At 34.7% G+C, this 25,617-nt stretch overlaps 1 protein-coding gene across 1 annotated transcript; it reads left to right on the forward strand.

The window, feature by feature from the left end:
• Positions 1-259: 259 nt before the first annotated feature.
• Positions 260-17,411, forward strand: LOC109789840 (glycerophosphodiester phosphodiesterase GDPDL4). Its single transcript, XM_020348876.3, has 9 exons — positions 260-452; positions 1,427-1,723; positions 8,380-8,495; positions 8,569-9,073; positions 11,445-11,483; positions 11,635-11,919; positions 12,659-12,801; positions 15,984-16,467; positions 16,820-17,411. Exons 1-9 carry the CDS (start codon positions 344-346, stop codon positions 17,110-17,112), a joined length of 2,271 nt encoding a protein of 756 aa, XP_020204465.1. The 5' UTR covers positions 260-343; the 3' UTR covers positions 17,113-17,411.
• The last annotated feature ends 8,206 nt before the right edge of the window (positions 17,412-25,617 follow it).

Below are 25,617 nucleotides of genomic sequence, written 5' to 3' on the forward strand. Positions count from 1 at the left end.
AAATTAAAAAGATTATAAAAATAATCAAATTAAACTCAAATTTTCATACTTTTAATTATTCCAGTACGAGATTTGATCAATGATTAACATATATTTTAGGTTTCATTTTTTTAATATAAATAAATTGTTCAAAGCATAACTTATTAAAATGCAATTTTTTTTTTCAAAAGAAGAAGAAAAACATAAGTGGGTCCACCGAACTAAATAAACCTTGTGCTTCTATTTGTCTCGCTATAATATACTACAAGCTTGAAGCTTGTCAGTTGTCACTCATAGTCATAGTAATCTAAGCCAAAAATCTCTCGGCTTTTTCTCCGGCAGGTGTAGCCGGAACTTCGCCGGAATGTGGAAGCCACGCGCTGTTCCTCGTGCACTCTCTCTGTTTCTTTTTCTTCTTCATTCTCTGGTCTCTGCAAAAGGATCTAACAGAACAACTTGGAACACTCTCAGAGGTTCGTTCTTCTTTCTCTCCCTTCTGTTCTTCACTTCCTGCATGTGATGCTGATTTACCACGAAAACCGGAGGAATTGTTCGAAGCTTACCTTCGTTCTTCTTCGTCGAGTTGGTGTTACTTCCACGTTCTGCTAAAATGATCTGCGCATTTCTTGCATGTAAACTTCAATTGAAATTTTATTGGTGAAAATGGAAATAAACGAGGCTGAGGATTGAGATGCTGCGGTGAACTGTGTTTTTGATTGTGCTTAGAAAATTATATTTGATGTTTTTAGAACTAGTAATTCTAAAATTTGCGTGAGAGTTTTGGAGTGCGAGCATGGAATCAACTTGTTGAAGTTGGTGTGGCTGAGTTGTTATCAGAAACTGGTAAATCTGTTTTTGCATGCGATCATGGTTTTAAACTGTGGTCGCGTCCACGATTTCATCGTGGTCCTTCATGTTGCGGCAAAATGTGGTTACGATTGCTGTTGTAGAGACCTCATAAACCTTGTTGTTGTAGCAGAAATAGCTGTCACGGACTGATTTTTAAAATCTTGCACGCGATAAATGGAAGTTTTGCTAGCATATAGCTAGTGGAAATTGGAGATATTCAACGCATTTAGTATATGGAGAAGTTATGATTTATAAATCATTAAATATAAAGAAATTTGAAGAAAAAATAGTTTGTAGGTTTATAGTGTGTAACATGGGGAAATTAGTCTCAAGAGCATACTTTTGGTGAAATGGACTGTTTCTGAATTTGAAAAATTTAAATCTTTGTTTGGTAATAATGGAGAGGTCTTCAACAATGAATACAACTCTAGATATAATTAGATCTTAAAGTTTTCTTCCTTATATAAATTAAGAAGCCACTGTGAATAGTATTTGACATGTACTTGAATGATTTATGCTCTTTTTGTTTTATTTAAAGAAAAACTTCTGCTCTGTATTCTGTGTCTTGAAACTCACTTGGACAAGCTTTTTGTTGCAGGAAGTCCACCATTGGTCATAGCACGTGGTGGTTTTTCAGGGATATTTCCTGATTCCAGTGACGTAGCCTATGAGTTGGCTAAAGAAATTGGTTTAAGAAACCTCATTGTATGGTGTGATGTGCAATTAACGAAAGATGGGGAGGGGATCTGCTTCCCAAACATCAATCTTGAAAATGCTACTCACATTGATCAAGTTTTTAAACATAGAAATAGTACTTACTCCGTCAATGGTGTTCAAACCAGTGCCTATTTTGCTGTGGATTTCACCTTTAAGGAGCTGTATTCCAATGTCAACTGTAAGTTCAACTTACGTTTAAGATGTAATTTTATTGTTACATACTTTCAGTGATTGATGAACTAACTGGTTCTTTTCTACGTTTTCAACATATCCAACACTAACACCTTTATTTTATAATAATTTTATAAGATAACAGTAACAAACACTTTAATTTAGGTTTGTAATTCTTGTTGTTAAGATTCATGGTAGGATCTATGTGTTGAAAAGTCAAAGAAGGTGGCTGCCAATGAAATCAAATTTGGCAGGCCACCGAAATCAAAATTGGAGGCACAGTAATCAAATTGAATTTGGAAACCGAATTCCAAATTGGAGGCCACCGAATTCACAATTTGATGGAGCGTTCACACTGCAATCGTTCCTTATAAATAGCAAGCCACTCCGTTCATTTTATGTAATCCAACGAAAGCAAATACTTAGCAAAGCGTTTGCATAAGAAAATTGAGAGAGAGAAGCTCTTAATTTTTCTGGGTGTAGTTGGGTCGTGGGTTGTGAGTGGTTGTGAGTATTTTGAGAGATTGTGAGTGTTTTGTAAACACTATTTATATTTCCCTTTTCAGTAAAATATCTGCAGCAGCCCGGAGACGTAGGCAGAGTTGGCCGAACTCCGTTATCAATTTTGTGTGTGCTATTAGTCCACAATTATTTTTGCTCCATTCTCAAATCTGAAGTTACGGGAAAGATCAGCGTAATTTTTTCCTAACAACTGGTATCAGAGCTGGTTGTTTCTGTTAAACTTTGGCAAGAGTACTATTCATGTGAATAGTATTTTTCGTGAATAGTGAATAGCTCATCGAAATTGCTGGAGAGAATACTGTTCATGTGAATAGTATTTTGTGAATAGTACTATTCACGTTAATAGTGAATAGTGTAAATTGGTCAGCGTTACCAATTTGTCGGCAGAAGCGATCCGAGAAGTCAGATTTGAGTGGGAGCAATGGCGGCAGATGAAGGAAAGGTGAAAATTGAAAAGTTCGATGGTTCGGACTTTAGCTTTTGGAAGATGCAGATCGAAGATTATCTGTACCAGAAAAAGCTACATCAACCTCTCGAAGGAAAGAAACCAGAGGGCATGAAGGATGATGAATGGTTCCTTCTTGATAGACAAGCCCTTGGAGTTATCCGCTTGACATTATCTCGTAATGTTGCTTTCAACATTGCAAAGGAAAAGACCACAGTGGGTCTTATGACGGCTCTTTCCAGTATGTATGAAAAGCCGTCAGCCTCAAACAAAGTTCACTTGATGAGGCGGTTGTTTAACTTGCGGATGGCGGAAGGCGCATCAGTAGCGCAACACTTAAATGAACTCAGTACAGTCACAACCCAGTTGAGTTCAGTTGGAATTGAATTTGACGATGAAGTACGAGCATTGATACTTTTGTCTTCTCTACCAGAAAGTTGGAATGCTACTGTCACAGCTGTGAGTAGCTCATCGGGAAGCAATAAGTTGAAATCAGATGATGTTCGTGATCTGGTTCTCAGTGAAGAGATCCGACGGAGAGAGTCGGGTGAATCCTCAACCTCTTCAGTATTACATACAGAGTCAAGAGGGAGGGCTCCAACCAGAGGAAATGGACGTGGAAAATCAAGGGATAACAGGTCCAAATCCAGAAATCATCGTAGTTCTAACAACTCAAAAACTATCAAGTGTTGGAACTGTGGGCAGACCGGGCACTACAAAAATCAGTGCAAGAATGCACCGAAGAATCAGGAGGCGAAAGCAGAGGCAAATATTGCTTCTACCTCAGGAAGAGATGATGCATTAATATGCTCTTTGGAGAGCAAGGAGGAGTCTTGGGTGTTAGACTCTGGAGCATCTTTCCACGCTACTTCGCAGAGAGAATTCTTCGAGAATTATGTTCCCGGAAACCTTGGTAAAGTCTACCTTGGTAATGAACAATCTTGTGAGATTGTTGGAAAAGGTGTAGTGAAGATTAAGCTAAAAGGGTCTGTATGGGAATTGAAGAATGTCAGACATATTCCCGACCTAACGAAGAACTTAATCTCAGTAGGCCAGTTGGCCAGTGAAGGCTACACAACGACCTTCCATGGTGATGATTGGAAGATTTCCAAGGGTGCAATGACGATTGCTCGTGGTAAAAAGAGCGGTACTCTTTACAAAACAGCAGGAGCATGTTATTTAATTGCAATTGCAGCAAATGACAATCCCAATCTATGGCACCAGAGACTTGGCCATATGAGTGAGATAGGGATGAAGATTATGCACTCGAAGGGAAAATTACCAGGTCTTCAGTCAGTGGAAATTGACATGTGTGAAGACTGTATACTTGGAAAGCAGAAAAGAGTCAGCTTTCAGACAAGTGGAAGAACCCCAAAGAAGGAGAAACTCGAGCTTGTTCACTCCGATGTGTGGGGTCCAACGACTGTCTCATCTATTAGTGGGAAGCAATACTTCGTGACTTTTATTGATGATCACTCTCGGAAAGTATGGGTATACTTTCTAAAACATAAGTCAGATGTATTTGAGGCTTTCAAGATATGGAAAGCCATGGTTGAAAATGAGACAGGATTGAAGATTAAAAAGCTTAGAACCGACAATGGTGGTGAATATGAAGACACCAGATTCAAGAAGTTCTGCTATGAGCACGGAATCAGAATAGAAAGAACCGTGCCTGGTACACCGCAACACAATGGTGTAGCTGAGCGGATGAACCGAACGTTGACTGAGAGAGCCAGAAGCTTGCGTATGCAGTCAGGCTTACCAAAACAGTTTTGGGCAGAAGCAGTCAACACAGCAGCATACTTGATCAACCGAGGTCCATCGGTACCATTGGAGTATAGAATACCAGAAGAGGTATGGAGCGGAAAGGAGGTAAAACTCACACATCTTAGAGTTTTCGGTTGCGTAGCATATGTGCATATCAGTGATCAAGGCAGAAATAAGCTTGATCCAAAATCGAAGAAGTGCACTCTCATCGGTTATGGTGAAGATGAGTTTGGCTATCGCCTATGGGATGATGAAAACAAAAAGATGATCCGCAGCAGAGATGTAATCTTCAATGAGAGAGTGATGTACAAGGACAGACATAGTACTGATGCCAGTAACTCAGAAAAGAGTAGGCCAGTGTATGCAGAGGTGGATGATGTCCCAGAAAGTCCTATAGTTGAAACTCCTCAGCCAGAGGAATCAACAGAGCAAAGTTGTGAACAACAGTCAGACACACCAGAGCCTTCAACTTCAGCTCCTGTGAGGAGATCATCCCGGCCTCATGTACCTAACAGGAGATACATGAACTATATGTTGCTGACTGATGGAGGTGAGCCTGAAGATTATGATGAAGCATGTCAGGCCACAGATGCCAGCAAGTGGGAGCATGCCATGAAGGACGAAATGAAGTCTTTGATCTCAAATCAGACGTGGGAACTAGTTGAGTTACCCAGAGATAAGAAAGCACTTCACAACAAATGGGTGTATCGAGTAAAAGAGGAGCATGATGGCTCCAAAAGATACAAAGCTCGATTAGTAGTCAAAGGATTCCAGCAAAAGGAAGGAGTTGACTATACAGAGATTTATTCTCCAGTTGTGAAGCTCAATACAATCAGAACAGTGTTGAGCATTGTTGCTAGTGAAGAGCTCTACCTAGAGCAGTTAGATGTGAAGACTGCATTTCTTCATGGAGATCTAGATGAGGAGATATACATGCACCAACCAGAAGGCTTCTCAGAGAAAGGAAAAGAGAATATGGTGTGCAGGTTGAAGAAGAGCTTGTATGGTCTGAAACAAGCTCCAAGACAGTGGTACAAGAAGTTTGATGGCTTCATGCACAAAGAAGGCTTCCATAAGTGCAATGCTGACCACTGTTGCTACTTCAAGAGATATAAGTCCAGTTATATCATTCTGCTACTTTATGTTGATGATATGTTAGTAGCTGGTTTAGATATGGATGAGATAAGAAGCTTGAAGCAGCGATTGTCAAGAGAATTTGACATGAAGGACTTAGGTCCTGCAAAGAAGATTCTTGGAATGCAAATCACGAGAGATAAGCAAAGAGGGATTTTGCAGTTATCTCAAGCAGAGTACATCAACCGTGTTTTGCAAAGATTTAACATGGGCGACGCCAAGCCAGTTAGTACACCTTTGGCTAGTCATTTTCGCCTATCCAAGGATCAGTCTCCTCAGACGGAGGAAGAAAGATATTTTATGGCTAAAGTTCCATATGCTTCAGCCATTGGAAGTTTGATGTACGCAATGGTCTGTACAAGGCCAGATATTGGCCATGCAGTGGGAGTTGTTAGCAGGTTTATGTCGAATCCAGGAAAAGCTCATTGGGAAGCAGTTAAATGGATTTTGAGGTATCTACGAGGCACCACAGAAAGATGTTTGCACTTTGGTAAAGGCAAAATAAAGGTGCAAGGATATGTAGATGCAGACTATGGAGGTGAAGTCGATCACCGAAGAAGTACCACCGGTTACATTTTTACTGTTGGTACTACAGCTGTCAGTTGGATGTCGCAGGTACAGAAAATTGTCGCTTTATCCACTACAGAAGCTGAGTACGTAGCAGTGACAGAAGCCAGTAAAGAATTGATATGGCTTCAGGGTTTGTTAACAGAGCTGGGATTCATCCAAGAGAAGAGTGTTTTGCATAGTGATAGTCAGAGTGCAATACATCTGGCAAAGAATTCAGCATTTCATTCTAGGACAAAACACATCGATATCCGTTATCACTTTATCAGATCTCTGCTAGAGGATGAGGTGTTAACATTGAAGAAGATCTTAGGAAGCAGGAACCCAGCAGACATGTTGACAAAGGTGGTGACCATTGACAAACTGAAGTTGTGCTCAACTTCAGTTGGCCTGCTAGAGTAACAGACCAGGGAAGGTTGCTGCATTGATTAAAGTGTGAAGACAGATTGAAATCAGTCTTCAAGTGGGAGATTGTTGAAAAGTCAAAAAAGGTGGCTGCCAATGAAATCAAATTTGGCAGGCCACCGAAATCAAAATTGGAGGCACAGTAATCAAATTGAATTTGGAAACCGAATTCCAAATTGGAGGCCACCGAATTCACAATTTGATGGAGCGTTCACACTGCAATCGTTCCTTATAAATAGCAAGCCACTCCGTTCATTTTATGTAATCCAACGAAAGCAAATACTTAGCAAAGCGTTTGCATAAGAAAATTGAGAGAGAGAGAAGCTCTTAATTTTTCTGGGTGTAGTTGGGTCGTGGGTTGTGAGTGGTTGTGAGTATTTTGAGAGATTGTGAGTGTTTTGTAAACACTATTTATATTTCCCTTTTCAGTAAAATATCTGCAGCAGCCCGGAGACGTAGGCAGAGTTGGCCGAACTCCGTTATCAATTTTGTGTGTGCTATTAGTCCACAATTATTTTTGCTCCATTCTCAAATCTGAAGTTACGGGAAAGATCAGCGTAATTTTTCCTAACACTATGAACATACAGGGAGAGAGAGAGAGAGAGAGAGAGAGAGAGAGAGAGAGAGGATTCTTCTGTATTAACTGAATCTAAAAATTATGAAGTTATGAGTGTATCATCTATTCACTGAGATAAGTACAAGCTATTTATGTAGTCCTGTTATAGGTAACAGAAATTATGTAACTGTCTAACTTGCAAAAACTGTTGACAGCTGTCACTAACAACTGTGTGCTAGACTCATACTCTGACTAATACATATACAGCAACACATTTTAAGTTGATTGGAGGACGGAAGTGGAGAAGAAAGAAAATTTAGGAAGAAAACCCTGAGCCCTGAGGTTTACATCTGGGATTCTTTTTCTTCTGAACCTTGAAGATAGTGCTGCACGCCTGCACCCATTCAGAAGCTACATATTTTATTTCTACTTTCCACTCTTAGATACTCTGGTACAGTAGGAACGTCCTGACTTGGACACTAATGGGAGAAAACATGGTGCCTTGGATTTAATAACTTGCGATTATCATCCAAAAGAAACACACCATATAAGCTAAATAGGAGGGCCTATATAGTGTACTTGGTAATCATGCTATCAAATTACTGAGATATTGTACTGCCAAATATAAAAGTGGAATATAGTCTATGTTTCATCAGACTGTTTGCTGAATGCATGAAAGTTTATTCCTAAGCAAATATGAAATTTATGACAAAGAAGTTATATTCTTGCTAGATTAAGTCAGTCCTTATTTCTTTTATTCGATATCAAGCTAACCTTAATTCATTTTGGGTTATCCCTTTCAAGTTAGTTCTCTCATTCATATGATCACCATCTTCAATTAGTATTACACTGATAGTTATTATTTTGATAATTTAGTCTCTTTGCAACTTAGACATTCAAGAATAATGAGTTACGCCTAATAATAGATTGTTTTGAGAGTGATGTATACTATCTGACTATAGAAATTGGCATTTTGGAAGCCTTTAGTTGTATATACCCATATTTCCTTATTTCACTTTGAGTAAGAGATGTGGGTTATAACGATGATAGTAGAACAATACGTAAGCTTTTGATAGTTTTATGCCAAAATCTCTCTTTCAATCTTTATAAATGAATTGAGATCTTCATCCCTGTTCTCCAAAACAAATTTAAAGTTTCAAGCTGTAATATCTACATTTTACTCATGAGTCATCAGTCGGTGTGAAATTTCTCTCTATCTTTGCTTTTGAGCTATATATATTTCTGACTTTTTTTGGTTGCTGGACAGTGGTTCAAGGAGATTCTGTTCGATCAGACAGGTTTGATGACAGTGATTATAAAATTCTTACTGTGAATAGTTTGGTTGAACTATTATCTCTGCCAGGATTGTGGTTGAATATTCAGGTATAATGCATTTTCATCACCCAGTATTCTAGATTTTCCAGAACTAAGACCGTTCATTTATGATATTTTGCAGCATGAAGCATTCTACTCACAACACAATTTGAGCATGAAAAACTTCGTACTTTCTGTTTCTAGAACAGTAAATGTCGATTATATATCATCACCTGAAGCTGGTTTCCTGAGAAGTATAAGTGCACACATCAACCCAAGAATAACAAAACTGGTCTTCAGTTTTCTGGAAAAAGATGATGTAGATCCATCAACCAATCAGACTTATGGTTCACTTTTGAAGAATCTAACATCTATCAAGACATTTGCTTCAGGAATTCTTGTTCCCAAAGGATACATATGGCCTGTAGATCCAACAAGTCTTTATCTACTACCACATACATCTTTGGTCTCTGATGCGCACAAAGCAGGGCTGGAAGTCTTTGCTGCAGATTTTCTGAATGATGTTCCAATAAGCTATAACTACAGTCATGACCCAGTTGCTGAGTGCCTCAATTTCATTGACAATCGAAACTTCTCTGTTGATGGTGTGCTGTCTGACTTCCCCCTAACACCATCAGAAGCTATAGGTAAGTTATGTTTTTCTCCATCTTATTAGAATGGCCTTCCATAAATATAATGCATTTGAACTGATCAGATCTTGTTTACTATTTTCATTTATGTTTCTTCTGAAACTGTTTTTTGTTCATTGGAATGGAGTTGATGCAGCTATGATCCTGTTACTCGTGTACTAATGGCCTTGTGTGAATAGCATATTAGTGAATCACCTTAACATAGTGTTTGGTTGGTGGGGAGGGGAGGGGAGGGTTTTTAAAAGCTTTTTTTGTCTGGTTCAATTTTTAGGAGGGGAAGCAAAATCCCTCCTAACCATAGTTTTAAAAACCGGACCGGTTATCGAACCGGTTAAGGTATTAGGTTAGTGGGTCAAAGGTTGAACCGGTGGGTCACTAGTTGAACCGCATGACGCGATTTTTATTAAAAAATATTTATATTAAATATATTTTATACTTACAAATTTTAATAAATTCATATCTTATTTTAAATTTCAATTTTTCTATCTTATTTAAAATTATTTTTATTTTTATTTTGTAAAAAAATACATAAAAAAATTACATGTTAAACGGTATATTAATACAAATTAAAAATATAAATAATATGTACATATATAATATGCTTGCAATTAATATCACAAAATAATATATATAATATTTACATAGATATTGCATTATTAAATATATAATTTAAAATTAATAATATACTATAAAAGTTATTTAAGTTGTATATATTGCAAACAAATATATTAGAACAAGTAGTCATTGTTATATTTAATAAGACTCTTTGCTTTTTCATTAAGAGATTCAATTTTTATTATTATTTTTGTGATTTATGATCTCTTAAAAAAATTTAAAAAAAAAATAAGAAAAAAAAGTAGTTGAACCGGTTTGACCCACCGGTTCACCGGTTGAACCGAAAAATTGACCGGTTCAATCCGGTTTGAAACGGGTCGACTGCATAACCGATCCAACTTCAGATTCGAACCGGCTAGACTACCGGTTCCCGGTCCAACCGGCCGGGTCGGTCCGGGTTTTAAAACACTGCTCCTAACCCAATTTTACCGAGGGATTTGGAGGGGAGGGGGAGGGAAATATTTTAAAACATTTTTAATATAATATTTAAAATATCCATATTTATGTTATTAAATTTAAAATTATAAGAATACAAAAGTAAATTAGTTTTTAAAATCCATCCCCTCCCCGTGTGAATCAAATCAAACAAGAAAAGAGCTACCTCTCGCCCCTCCTCCTTCTCAACCAAACAAAATTTCTAACTCCTCCCCTTCCCCAACCCCACCCCAAATCCATTAAAATCCCTCCCCTCCCCTCCTTTGAACCAAACGGACCCTAAATGAGTTTCTCCTTGGCATGCAGTTTTACTTTGTTAAAAAAATTTAAGTGCACATGCATACTGAAAGCAAGGATCTATGGTGTGCATCACCATGCCTGATTTTGTACAATGCTGGAATTCCAAGATCTGTGTACTCGGATATTGATTTGTTGGTAAATAGCATTTCCATGAGGGACCACTCACATAGTTATATCATATGGACTTCTTTATCAAAGAAATAGTGCTGGTGGAAACTATATTGGCCATCACATCTGAATTTGTAAAGCTTTGAGAGACTTTGGTGGTTGGATAGTGTTGGGCACTCAAGGTTCACACATTTCTATATTGGTATGACATTGTTCACTTTGGGTCTAAACCCTCATAGTTTTGCTTTTGGTCATCTTTCAAAAAGTCTCTTGCAAATGGAGATTATGTGTGTTTTATAAACTTTTATTTCTCCTAATAATCCAATGTGGGGACTTTGTTTGTACCCCAATAGATAGTTACCTTTAATTTCATGTCTTAATGTTGGTGGTAGTGCATGCACATAATCTTACTTAAAGTCTTTTAGGCAAAGTTCAGTTTAGACTAGACTTATTCTTTAGGCAGGTTCCAACTATATACTTTAGGCAACCATTGTAAATGTTAAAGATATGATTAGATTTACTGTAAATAGAGAAACTATGTATAGCAGATTTTTAGGGATTTATTTCCCCAATGATTGTTTTCTCTTTATCTATAAATAAATTAGTTTGTGTGAGCATTACACAAATCCTGCATTCCTATATTAAAAAACAACATGATGTTCATTTTTCTTATGCATTAACACAAATGTAGATAATTTTCCTCCAAGTATTGCATGCTATTATCTTTCCAAACTAAAATTTTCTATATCAATTTACTATGCTTTTGCATCTTCTAAAAACATGTATGTACTTCAGTGTTTGATTTTTGTTACATGTGAATTGTACATAACAATCCCAACCTGACTAATTTCAGAATATGTGTATCAATGTATGCATTTTAAATAAATATTGAATTCTCTTTTTTATGCAGACTGCTTTGCTCACATGGGCCTCAATGCTCCAAAGAAAGGTACATTAAAATCAATGCTCTGTTTTGCTTATGAATATGTTTTCTCATCTTGTTCATTAGTCTTTCTCTGGTGGTTCATTTTATAACACTTGTATGCTGGTATAGGTTGCATCATTTTTAACCAGATGCATTCATTCTGTTCATGTTTCAGTTAACACTTTGGTCATTTCAAAATATGGAGCAAGTGGAGACTATCCTCCTTGTACCGACTTAGCATATGAAAAGGCTATTTCAGATGGTGTGGATATTCTTGACTGTCCTGTTCAAATGGCAAAGGATGGAATACCATTTTGCTTAAGCTCTATTGATCTTATAGAGAGCACAAATGTTGTTCGATCAAGTTTCAGCAAACTTGGCAAAATTATACCAGAGATCAAATCTAGCAATGGAATATATACATTTGACTTGGCATGGAATGATATAAAAAGCTTGACCCGTAAGTCAAATGGTCCAATACTCTTCATTCAGGTCATTTATATAAAAGACCTATCAAACAGTAATTGATATACACCTCAAACAAGTGGAAATTCATGTAGAATGAGATACAGATACATATACAACACAATACAAACAAATCATACTATTAGCAGACTGTAAAGAAAAATATTTCCTGTCTTGTTTTATTTCAAAAGCATGAATACATTATATAGAAATATGTAAGAAAAAAAGGAAATAATAAATAGGATATTCCCAAGGAATCCCAGAATCACAGGAGTGAAATAAAGAATAGAATAATTGACTGCAATCCTTCCAATTAATAAGATGCTGTGATTCTCCTAAAATTTAGGGATTGACTTCCGACACATACATTAGGACTAATTGGGACAGAAATGACCTTATTGCTTCTCTTTGCAGGATAATCAATTTTGCTTACAGGTACATTATCATAGATTCATAATTGTTTTGGTTCTTTTATTTGTGTAATATATATGCTTTATTTTTGGATATGGACCTGAAAGAGGTGCCCGGAACCCTGCTCTGACAAATCCCAAGTTATTTATAGCTGCTAGAAAGATTAATCTTGTGAAAAAATTTATTCATTTTTGTACCACTTGAATTTTATTTTGTGCTTCACTCCTCCTGTGAACATATTTTACTTTTTATGAAAATATGGAAAATTATAAGCAAATATTTGACGTCTGTTTTGTGTTTTCTGTTCTTCCTTTTCCCTGCAGCCTCAATGTTGAACCCATATTCAAAGTACAGTTTGTATAGGAACCCAAAATATAACAAGAAGGTGGAATTTTTAACATTGTCAGATTTCTTGAACTTGACAAAAGGTCATACTTCCCTATTAGGTGTTGTGATCATCATTGAGGTACGTTCTGCTTGTGCCTGTTATTTCTGTTTTCAATTCACTCCATTAGCTGTAATTATGTGAACATTTAATATCTTTCATAAAGTGTAGTCATGCTCAGTAAACTGGAAGCCACAAGGAAAAACTTAAAAAATGACTTGTCATGATTCATTTTAGGCATTAATATCATCCTTGTAAAACCAAGGTAACATTGAGAAGGGAGTCAAGCAATTGTTGACAGCATTACTAGATGTAATTAGAATTAAATGCTACTATGAATTCTCATTATTTAGTTGTTATAGGCATGTAGTACTTCATCTAGAGCGAGAAATTTCTCATGATAATAAAATAATATCAAATACTAAGTAAATGAACCAGTGAATTGTTAAAAGTTATATTGAGTATGGCGTGAAAATAAGGGTTATATTTCAGGTTTGTGAGATGTATTTGTGTTAATAGTTTTGCTAATTGAAATGCTGTCTCTAATATATTTTGTAATTACTTGTTGCAATGATCAAACATCAATTTGCTTATGGCTGGGTCATGCGATAAGTGTTTGGTCGGGTTATGTGTTTGTCTTGTCATTTTTAGGTTTTTCAATGAAATCATGTTGGTTAAACAGCTTGGTTCCCATGCTTGTTTAAGTAGATGTCTCAGAACTGCACAATTTTTAAGTGGCTAAACTTTTTTTCTGAAATTTTTATTCTTAGACATATCACTTACTTTTGAATAAGGTTGCTGTGGAATGGCTTGCCGGGCTTGGAAGATTACATGCTAAGTGCTAACAGCATTTTTTGGGGTTAGTAGGAGAATGGTTTAGGGTCACTTTAATCATTTTAAGGAGTCTGGTTATGAGAATATATCTTAAAAGAGATAAAGAAGGGAAGACAGGTTCACACTTAGGATCTCAGGCATCACTAAGAAGAGGTTCATCACAAGTATTGTAGCAAGTGTCTCTGTATTGAGTTAATTTTTGATGCATGGTCATTGGTCAGTATAAAGATTCTTACACTATTAACCTGTTAGAAATCAGTCAAATCACCCTATATATGACTTTAAAAGTAATTATTATGAAGTCAACAATTTTCAATTATATGGTAATTCATGATTGAACAATAGTGTAAAAACTTTGTATTTCAATTAAATTCTTTTTCAATAAGTTCTTTTTTGATTCTTTAATGGCTAGATAGCAGATAGATTTAATGTGATTGCGAATCAAAGCATGGAAACTGAAACATTATCTTCATTGTTATTGTCCAAGTTTGTTGGGCATTAAATCAATTAATTCCTACGATTTTTATATTTAACTGAATCCACCTATTCAGTTGCTGTTAGGTTGGCAGTTTTTCACCCCTTGTTTTGTTCATTTATTTTCTCCTAATTTGTAGTTGATTAGTTATCTGATTAACTAATTCTTACTATAAATCCTACTAGTCCTAAAGAAAAGACTAAATCCTACAATGTATGAGACAATAATTAATATGAGAATATACCTTTTTCTCTCTAAACTTGTAGTTATTATTAGGTTTATTTTTGCCACAGTAAAAGGAAAAATACAAAGGAAAAAAAAAACACAGTTGTGACCTGTACATTGTAAATTAATTAATTAATGTCAGTAAAATTCTTACATAATTTCTGTATAACTTTTCATTGCTGTTCGTCGGTTGTTAATTGCATCAATATGTAGATAATTAGGAATGGGGGGTTAGTAAGTATTGAAGTTGAGAGAAAAAGAGAGAAGGAAATCTAAATTTTATTGACTGAAAATTGAATCTATTACAATCACTAATACAAATAGGTATTTATACAAAAGAATTCTAGCTAACTCTATGGCTTACAGGAGTAACTACTGGCTGTAAATGAGATGCTACTACCTACTTAATTGACTAGCTTCCTTTGGAAGCAGGAAGCTAGTTAGTTACACTAACTGTCAACATACAATCAACTGAGTAATATACTCATACACTTCCCCATAAGCTCAAGGAGGTCGAGTGTAGAAGTAGGATCGAGCATCTTAAGAAAGTGAGTTGAAGTGTAACTCAACCTCATAAAACCTGCTTGTAAAGGGAGGATTGCTTCCCACTTACATACATTATTTTGGTCATATCACCACTCAATATGAGATCTCTAACATACACCGTCACTTCAAAGATTGAACATCTTGAACATGAAATTTACAGGACTGGATATCTGCGAGTGGTTTGATAAATGATCATGATAGGCCCAACCACAATCAATAGTCACTAGGACAAACTCAAATACCATTTTAAAAAAGCAAGTTGGAGCCTAACCCAACCTACAAAACTGACTTGTAAGTTGGTACTTCATAGGTACACAATCTTGCTCTTCTGAACTTTGGGTTTCCATTGATCTAGTGTTGGAGGAGGACAGACACTAAACAAAGTTCCCTTGCTTTCTGTTTTCCTTAAATTCTGGTCCAGTTCTATTATAATGTTGAATGAACTATAAACTCAAGACATTTTCTAATATGAAACTTGTTATAAGTTTCATTTACTATCACTTCAATAATAATTGCAGGATGAGAAACTGCAGGATGAAAACTTTTAGTCAAGTCATTTAATGATTAATTTGACAAATATCACATTATTGTTTTGAAAATGTGAAGGATTAGGGAAACAGGAATAGGAAACAACTAAGACTGCACATTATTTTGTTAAATTAGCAACAAGAAGAAACTTGAGTTTGCCCTGTGGGGGTTTTATTTTCTTAGCCAACTTTTGCTGCTTTTAGAACTCTTATGGTTATCCTTGCTTCCTTCCCATTATCCTGATTAAACAATAAGAAAAGTAATGAGCTTCTAATTGTTAGCTCTAGAAATACATTGTGGGTTTTACATTAAATATTTATTCTTTAGGTGCCCCTGAATTATCTTGAACAAAGAATTGTGGGGTCCATGGTCTTAGACCTGTTAGTCCCTGCCCTGGTCACAAGGAGACTGGTGTTCATGGTGGGGAATTTGATACCTGCACTCCCCATTCCCCATTTCAGTTCCCCATCTAGAATCTGGATCTCATTGGGGATCTCAAATCACTAAGAGAGAGGGAGAAATATGTGGTTTCTACATTTTTGAGGATCAGTGATAATAATAGTGTTCTAACATGTCAACGGATAAGATAATGAAGTTCTATAAATTTATTTCTCCTATTTCTTATTGAAATTATGTTGTTTTCTACTATTGTCAGAATGCAGCCTATCTTGCGAGTAAAGAAAACTTAAGTGTGACTGATGCAGTCATTGATACTTTAAGCAAAGCAGGTTATGATAAACCAGGGGCTCCAAAAGTTATGATTCAATCTACTAATAGTTCTGTACTTCTGAAAGTCAAGAATAAAACCAAGTATGAGCTTGTCTACAAGATTGATGAGATAGTTCATGATGCTGTTGATTCAGCTATTTCGGATATCAAAAGATTTGCTCATTCTGTGGTTATCCAGAAGGCCTCTGTTTATCCTGTTTCTAAACTCTTCGGGATGGGCTCTACAAAGATTGTGCCGAAGTTCAAATCTTCTAACCTCTCTGTTTACGTAGAAACATTCAGCAACGAGTTTGTATCTCAGGCATGGGATTTCATGTCAGATGCAACTGTGGAGATCAACACATTTGTTCAAGATGCCGAAATTGATGGTATCATCACGGACTTCCCAAAAACAGCTAATAGATACAGAAGTAAGTGCATACAAAACCTCTATTTCTTGTTTTTGGAATTAAAGGTGCAATTTGGGCACTACTTGGTTTTCATATTTTCTGTTTAATCACTGCAGGATTTTGGCACATTTTACTTCCAGTTCTTTAACTCTTCCATACTTTATTTTAATGTAGCAAATTATCACTCATAATTCCCGTAGCCATAACCACAGAATATAACAAATAGTTGATTTCTTTCTTACTCCTTTTGTTTTCTTTCCATCATAGTTTTTACCGGGCCTCACTCCTTTTGTTTTCCCTTGATATCAAATTCAGCTCTACAATGAAGTCTCACATCTGATTACTGATATGATTGTTTCTCATTCTACCGCAGGGAACAGATGCTTAAATTTGGGTAACAACACACCTCCTTACATGTTACCAGTTGCAGTAGGTACCCTTTTACAACAAATGGCTACGTTGCCACCGGCTTTAGCTCCTTCCCCTCCCCTGACCGAAGCTGAAGTGACAGAACCCCCTTTGCCTTCCCTTTCTAAAATAGCCCCATCTAGCCCCATTGCTGGGACTGGACCAGGAGCACAACCGCCGCGAAATGCACAGGCTAAGGTCACTGTCTGCTTCTTTTTCTCCTCTCTCACTATGCTTGTAGCTTCTCTTCTACTTTGAGTGGTGCAGGCTTCCCAATTCCCATTAGGGAAAAAGAGATTGAAAGAAAGGGTTGGTTATGCCGGCTTTAGCTCTCTAGTTCCCCTATTATTACTTACTGGGTTAAGCAGAATGAAGCTTTTGGCTTCAGTATGCTTGAATAATCCTGATTTCTTATTTGCAGACAGTAGTAAATTATTTCCATTAAATGTTGTAGCTAGGTATATTCCCCCTTCTCCAATCTCTCTTCAGTTGTATTTGTAGCAGTAATTATCCTGACGGGTACATATCTGAAATCTATTTTAGATGAGCCTTTTGTATCTTCTGCTGGATATATTTACTTAGTGGTGTGCATTTGACATGAGAAAAACAAGGCACAGGTTGGAGGTCCAGCGTATGGGGATTTTGGGAATTATCCATTGCATGTGGATGGGTTAATTTAGTTGTTTCAATATTAGAAGTTCATTTTCATCTTCGGATCCCCCACTTAAATTAACAGTTGAATACGGACTAGGAAATAGTTTTTGGGAAGAAATCCAACGATGGTGGATCTTTGGGTGGTGTTGGAAACAATAGTTTCAATGTTTTCTACCGTGTTTATTGATTGTGCTTTACATAACACTCCTCTTCAAGTTATGAAAAATATGTGCATCTTATATTAGTATAAGTACTATTAATTTATTTCTTAAATCTTCTTGAACTGTTCAATCTCTGAATTATTCTCATTCTGGTGTGTTCCGGATTTTACACTTAATATATGAAGTCTTGTAGTTGGAATGTAGAAAACCCATCACCATTCTTTTTATGAAGTGATTGGATTTAGTTGTATTTTTTTTTTATACCCCTACACCCTTGTTATATGTATTTTTGATAAATATTTGGGAAAGAAGAGCCTTACATTGTGAAGCTCGTCCCATCTTCTCAACGAAGTATAGTCAAACACCTTTCCCACACCTTCGTCTACATACCCATTGCATCAGGTATTTAATTAAAAATTATAATTGGAACACTAGACCAATAATACGGTTCGAATAGTGTTGACAATTTTTTTTTTTTTATGAGACAGAGTGGACATTTTTGCGCCGATATATACTAACATTATTATAAAATAATAATAATAATAACATTTCAAAATTTTTGCTTAAATATAACTGACTTAAATATATTTGTAGTTCATGTAAGATGAATAGGTTTTAATTTTAGTATTTGTAGTTTTTTCGCTATTTTTCATCTTTCTAAAATTTACATTGTTTTTTTGTTTGTGTAAAATGAATAATTTTAATTTTGGTTCATGTAAAATATTTTTCTATAATGTTTATTTTTAAGAATTTAAAATCATTATTTTTTTTTCTTAATGATAATGTTAATGTCTTTGTCAAAAAATTAGTAGTTTTGAGGTAAATAAATAACATTTATTTTAAGGTCTATAATTTATTTTTAAGATATAGTGTACAAACATGATATTACTAATAATTTTGTGTATCTAAGGATGACAAATAATTTCATATTCATGTGTAATGTTTGAGTCCATCTTAATTTTAATGAAAAATGCCTAGTTTGACTAAATACTAGTAGAGCTACAAGTAATATATGATTTATTAATGTGGTGGTTGACAATTTATCTCGACTACTCAATAAGGAGGTGAGGTGACCCACAAGAAGCTGGAGATCAAAGCTGAATAACCTAATGAAATGCTTTCCATTGTGCAAGAATGAGCATGGTTTGCGGCTATGCCAAACTTTAAGATAGCTAATGTGATTCTAGAGGACATGAATTGGCACCAAAGAAGTTTTTTCGTGACTCTGACTACTTTGTGTGGAATGACCCAAACTTATTTTAGCTTGGGGTGATAACTTGTTGAGAAGGTGTGTTACTAAGGAGGAAGTCAAAGACATATTGTGGCATTGCCACAACTCTCCATATAGTGGTCACTATAACGGTGAACGTACAATTGTGAAAGTACTTCAAGCTAGATTCTATTGGCAAAGTAGTTTTAAAGATGCTTATCACCACACTAAGAGTTGTGACAAGCACCAAAGGACTAGTACTATTTTCAAGAAGCATGAGATGTCACTTCGGAACATCTTGGAGGTTGTAGTATTCGACTATTGGGATATTGATTTTATAAGCCCTTTCCCTTCCTCATTTTCTAATGAATACATTATGGTAGTAGTTGATTATGTATCAAAGCGGGTTGAAGCTATTGTTCTTTAGAAAAGTGACTCCAAAATTGTGATCAAGATTTGGAGTCCCTAGAGTCCTTATTTCTAATGGAGGGTCTTATTATTGTAACTCACAACTAGCTAAAGTTCTTGAGCACTAATTAGTCAGGCACAAGGTAGCCACTCCTCATCATCCATATACCAATGGTTAAGTGGAAGTGTCAAATTGAGAGATCAAGCAGATATTAGAGAAAACGACACTTTCATGCAAAGGCTAGAGTAACAAGCTTGATGATGCCTTATAAACCTATTGTACAACCATGAAGAATATCCAATAGGTTTAACACCATTTCAAATGGTGTATGGCAAAGCATGCCATTTGCCTATTGAGATGGAGCACAAGGCCTATTAGGCTCTTAGGTTTCTAAACTTTGACTCCACACAAGTTGTTGAAAAGAGGAAGAATCAATTACTTGAGATAGAGAAAATGTGCTTGCACACTTATGAATCATTCAAGCTCTACAAGGAAAGGATGAAGACCTATCATTATAAAAAAAATCTTGTGAAAAAAGATTTTTGACCAGACAACAAGTTTTATTGTTTAACTCTCAAATGAAACTCTTTCTCGGGAAGTTGAGATCAAAATGGTTTAGTCCCTTCACAATTAATAAAGTCAAGCCTCATGAAGTCATTGAGGTGGAGGACCTTTCTTCTTAGAGGAGCTGGCTAGTGAATGGCTAGAAATTGAGGTCGTACCTTGGTGAAGTCGTTGATTGGCTCACGAAGAGCTGCAATTTGAAGAAGCATTAAGTATCTATCCATGCGTCAGGCTAAGACATTAAGAAAAACACTTACTGGGAGGCAATCCAAGATTTCTAACTTTTCATTTAAGTTTTATTTTCATGTTTTGTGAATCAATTAAAAATGTTTTTGTGTGTTTGAATTATTGTTTGTGTGATGTTTTCCAATGTAATTCTTGTTGTTGGTAGCATCACTAGCTTATGTGCGACTAATTTTTGCTCCTCTATTGATTTTCAAAAGTTGTTTCAAACCAATTTTGCTCAACCAATCTATTTTAGCTAAGCAAAATTGTGGTCTTGCTTAACTGCCAGTGCCCTTGCTTGACGAAAAATGTAGGGATTCCCTTTCTACATTTCTCGTTTAGTGAGAATTCGCTTGCCGTATTGTCAGCTTATCTCTAGATCCCCTTCTATTTCTCCCTTTTCTCACTTTTAACCCCTTTAACCACCTCCATTAACCATTCCCTCTCCCATTTACTCTCACTTACTTCCCAAATTTCAAAATTCTTACCTTCCCTCATTCCTCAACCTCTCAGCTCCACAACTCCTTGTAAACTCCCCCAATTATATTCCATTACCTTTTCTTTTTCCCTCATTTTCTTCAACATCTTTCTTACCCACCATCTCATATTTCCCTTGTCACCTTGCTGCTATGTGCACCCTTTTCAACATGATCCCTTGGTTGTTTTCTTTTCCTTCTTTTCAACATCTTTTTTATAATGGCTCCCAAGAAATCCTTTGGAAAGGGACCATTTGACAAGAAACAAATTGTTCCTTCCTCATCCCTTATTGTTCTCGATGTTCAGATGGATGAGCATGGGTTTGATGCCATATAATTTTTTTCTTATAAGGATGAGGAGTGACATGAGGATGATTTCCAAAGTTTTCATATTCTTTCCGAGTGACAAGTCCATATTTTTACTGACTCCTTTCCCAAATTCACAATTGAGATAGAAAGACGCAAATGAGAGAATATGTTGGCCAGACTCCCTATATCAAATCAATGAAGTCCTTGTAAAAGAATTGATGAGACCATGAAGTACACCTCTTAGGTCATGGGGACCAATTTGAAGTTTGATGGAAAATCTCTCAACTATTATCTATAGACATCCTAACCCTTTGGTCACACACCTTTTTTCTATCTAGCAGAGAAAACCTTAGGACTATGATGTGGCGGCTTCTCTTTTTTTCATTCTTGGGGGCTCATTTGAAAAATTTGGAGAGTTACCCATTTGCTCAAACTTGGAGTGTCTTCACCTTTTGCAACATTTACTCGAATAGTTATGCTTTAGATCTCACTATGAAGAAGGTTGACTTGGTGTATGTCATCATTGTCGACTTGGATATGGACATTGAAGTTATCATTTCCTATGAGATTGCCACAATTGCAAATTATCCTTCAACCACTGTGTTGGGTTTTTCTGGCTCTCTTAACTGGTCTCATGTTGTCCCAAGGTGTGGACATTGTTGATGATCTTAAGCTTTCCCTCCACAAGCCCATCACCCTCTCTTATATCAACACCCATTACAAGGAAGAGTCCACCTCCTCCATTTCTATGACTGATGGTGCAGGTTCTTCACCCTTTGTAATAGCTCGAACACATCAGAATGAGAGAGATCCAGAAGTTGTACAAGCATGAGAATGTATAGTTGAGGATAACTTAAAGAAAATAATTTGTACTACCTATACAAACAAGATGCATCTACTTTTTTGTAGCTTATTCCATAAGAACTCCATGGTTAAACGTGTTTAACTTGGAGTAATTTAGGGATAAGTTACTTTCTGGGAAGTTTTCCAGGAAGTGCGCGAGTGAGGACAAAACATACTGAAAAGTCTTGTATTGATTTGTGGGGTCAGTTGTTGATCCTAAAAAATAGACAAACATTTCAAAAAAGGCTACCCACGGAGGGTTCTGACCAATGAGAAGTTACGTGAAGTGTCATCGTGTGAAGTGTCGTGGAGTGGAGTCGCTGAAAGGTCAAATCTGAGGGGTGTTACACCCTTTACTGCCTCTAAGTTTGTTATTGTGCAAATGTTTTAGTAGGGCCAACATGAGCGGGCCATGAGGGAGGATGTTTTTCACCAAGGCCAGCTTGCCCTCCTTGATAGCTTTCGGCAACTATCCTTTTCCATGTCGAGCGTTCCTCCAGATTTTCACATCTAGACTGATGAGTTTGAAGCCTGGTTGATTGGCTTCTGGTGTAGGCCAATTTTCCCAAAGGAGGTGGAGACCCTAATGTTGTTGGTGATGCTAAGGGTGATGAGAAGTAGTTGTTGCTCCAAATTTTTGTTGTGGGATTTTACATTTTTTTTTGTCATTTTTTCCTTTTATTTTTCATCATTTATATTAATATTGTACTATTTTACAGGTTTAATTAATTTCTTTTGCGTACTTTTTATTATGTTGTTGCTAATGAACTATGTTTATGCATAGCTTGTTGATGATGCTTCCTTTCCTATTTTCTACTTGTTTTAACTATGTTGCATGGTTCATGCTTGCCGTGCACTTTAACTATTTTTGTGATTCGTGTGAGTTGTGGTCATGGATGTGTGTGATAGATGATAGTTGATGCATGTTTGTTATTTTTGAGAGGCAGGGTAAAAAAATATTTTTGAATTTTTTTTTAGTGATTTAGAATCGTGTGAGGAAGTTTCTTCTAACTCCAAGCATGTATTGTGATAAGCACCATTGTTTTGCTTCATGATTGATGTGGCATAATTATTTGAATGATTAATTACTCTGTTGTAAGCATAGAAGGGATCAAGCTTATGTTTTTGTTTGTTGCAACTTTTTAGACAAAAAATCAATCCTACAGTATGATTTTCAATTATATCCCCTTTGAGCTTGATGATGCATTTTCTTTATGTTACCTTGATTCTAATGCTAAATACTACTTTCTTTACCTAAAGGATAGGAGAGCAAAATATGACAAGTTTGGAATTAATCTTAGATTTTAATTTTATAAAACAAACTCAACTTATATATATTTAAAGTCCGATCTAACATAACTTATTTTTATTCCTATATATAACTTTCTAATTATGTTGATATTTACTCGGTCTATGACAAATTTTCTAAATTTTGATTAAAAAGAATAGAGTTTCGACCTACTTATGTTAATAATTTTTTGTTCATATAGGAATCCAACTATAATAATTACATAATGACAAGTTAAAAAAATTCAAAAGATATATTAAATTACTTGAAAATTAGATTAAAATTTATAAAATCATGCACGAACACAGAAAAATAAGCGAGACCCAAAACAAAAAATTGGTATTAAAGACTAGAGAGATTTTTAAATTTATTAAATTAGTGTAATTTTACTTTAAGATTGCCAAATTAATTAATAAAAATTAAAGTTTAAAAATGTAAAAATGGATTAAGTTGCACTTATAATGTACGACTTGTAAATATATATATATATATATATATATATATATATATATATATATAGAGAGAGAGAGAGAGAGAGTTCCGTTTGCTCTAAGAGTAAGTCTACGTAGACTTATTCTATTCAATAGCTCATGCTCTATATCAAATCTCAACGATCTAACTATTGAATTTAAAATTCTTAATATATAGATCAAATCTACAAATTTAAATATTTTTTAAATATCATTTGATACTTCGTTTCATTAATTCAAATTGATGGATGATATGTTTTATGATTATCCGTTAATTTGAATAAATGAAACGAAGTATCAAATGGTATTCAAATTTTTTTAAAATTTGAGATTTAATCTATGCATTAAGAATTTTAAATTCAATGATTGGATCGTTGATATTTGATATAGAGCGTGAATTATTAAACAGAGTAAATCTAGATAAACTTATTTTTGGAGTAAACGGATCCCTACTCATATATATATATATATATATATATATATATATATAATATAATAAATATAATATAATATAATATCACAATTTATTTATTTTGTTAAAATAATTAAATTTTTGAAAGTCGTATATAAGTATTTACAACTTGTTATTCAAAAAAATTTGTAACTTGCGAAAGTCGAAGTCAAATCATACTAGTTTATCCAAAATTAAATAAATATTAAAAGTGAAAATTTTCTTCAACCCTCCATTCTCACACCAAAAAATAAGAGAGAAAAAATTATAAGGAGTTTATACGAGTCATGCACGTCAGCTTATCGTCAGGGTTCTACATCTTATTTTTCCCGAAAGATACGTGATCAAAGTGATGAGTCCAGTTCATTGAACAAAATCAAATTAAGGAAACTGCCACATAATTCACAGAAACAATATTCAAACCTTTCGATTTCATGATCCAAATTTAATGAGTCTTTAATCAACAGTTGATAATAAATGATGTGACACAGATTTTTAGTATTTATGGTTATCTCAAGAATCTACGAAGATGAATGGTAACACATGATTAAAATATTTTTTAGTTGTTGTGTATTTTTCTTACATTATAGAAGAATTTTTCATTTCAAGGGACGTATGTTTTATTATAGCAAAATATTAATCATTCTATACCTAAATTATATATACTAGTTTAAAAAGATACTTCATTTTGTACCTATATAAATATTTTTAAAAATTTTAAAAAGTGAATAGTTAATAATAAAATTTTAAGTAGGTGTGGTTTTAAAAGTAAATTTTTAAAAATTGTAAAATGAGAAAGAATAGTTTAACATATAGTTATAAAAACAAAATTGTTCAAAGAAATGTTACAATAAATAATTATTTTATATATATATATATATATATATATATATTTGTTACATTAATCATGAATTTTTATGTTTTGCATAACAAATGAAACAAGTTTTGTAGTTAATAAAAAATAAAGAACAAAAACCACAACATTAGTATAGTTTATCTAAGATACAAAATTTGGATATTGTAAGAAAATAATCGATCAAAGTGTACAGTTTTTTAGTTTATACATTTATTTATTTTTAAAAATTATCTATAATCTATATACATGATAAAGGTGGTAGAATTTTTTTTTTCACATACACATTTTAGTTTCAATTTTATCTATAAAATCACTCTTTAAATTATTATATTTTTTTCGTAAATTTTTCACTATGCACAATTCATACTTAATTTTTTTTCATAGGTATGATCTATACAATATCTTAAATTTGGCGATTAATAACTAATTTATACTCATAAGACGTGACTTTCACTCACCAAATATTATTTAAGTACAAATAGAAATTGAATCCCGAAATACTAGGCCAACTCTATGTGTCCAAGAAAGCACCACCTACATTTAAACAACTACCCTACTTTGATATTTCATTTTTAATTTTTTTAAATGAGAGAAACAAACCTTTCAAATTATTTCATATTTCTTTATGTTTTTTTTTACTTCTTTTTTCCAAATAAGAGTCAAATATTTTTTTTCACTAATAATACAATAATAACACTAAAATTCGAACCACCTCGTACATATATTATTCTAAAACCAATCTTATAATCTTTAAAAAAAAAAGCATATATATTATTCTAACCCCACCTTAATAAGTTATGGTAATTCTCATAATCTTCCTCCTTGAATTTAGAATTTTCTATTTACA

Source organism: Cajanus cajan, chromosome 2 (genome assembly GCF_000230855.2).
Source record: "Cajanus cajan strain Asha chromosome 2, NIPB_CcT2T_4, whole genome shotgun sequence".
NCBI lineage: Eukaryota > Viridiplantae > Streptophyta > Magnoliopsida > Fabales > Fabaceae > Cajanus > Cajanus cajan.

What these genes read in the sequence shown, in the direction of transcription:
- LOC109789840 (XM_020348876.3), top strand. Translation starts at nt 344, where the DNA reads ATGTGGAAGCCACGCGCTGTTCCTCGTGCACTCTCTCTGTTTCTTTTT. An exon ending in CCTCAATGCTCCAAAGAAAG is followed by an intron (nt 11,484 to 11,634) that starts GTACATTAAAAT and finishes TTCATGTTTCAG; the next exon opens with TTAACACTTTGGTCATTTCA. An exon ending in TGATATAAAAAGCTTGACCC is followed by an intron (nt 11,920 to 12,658) that starts GTAAGTCAAATG and finishes TTTTCCCTGCAG; the next exon opens with CCTCAATGTTGAACCCATAT.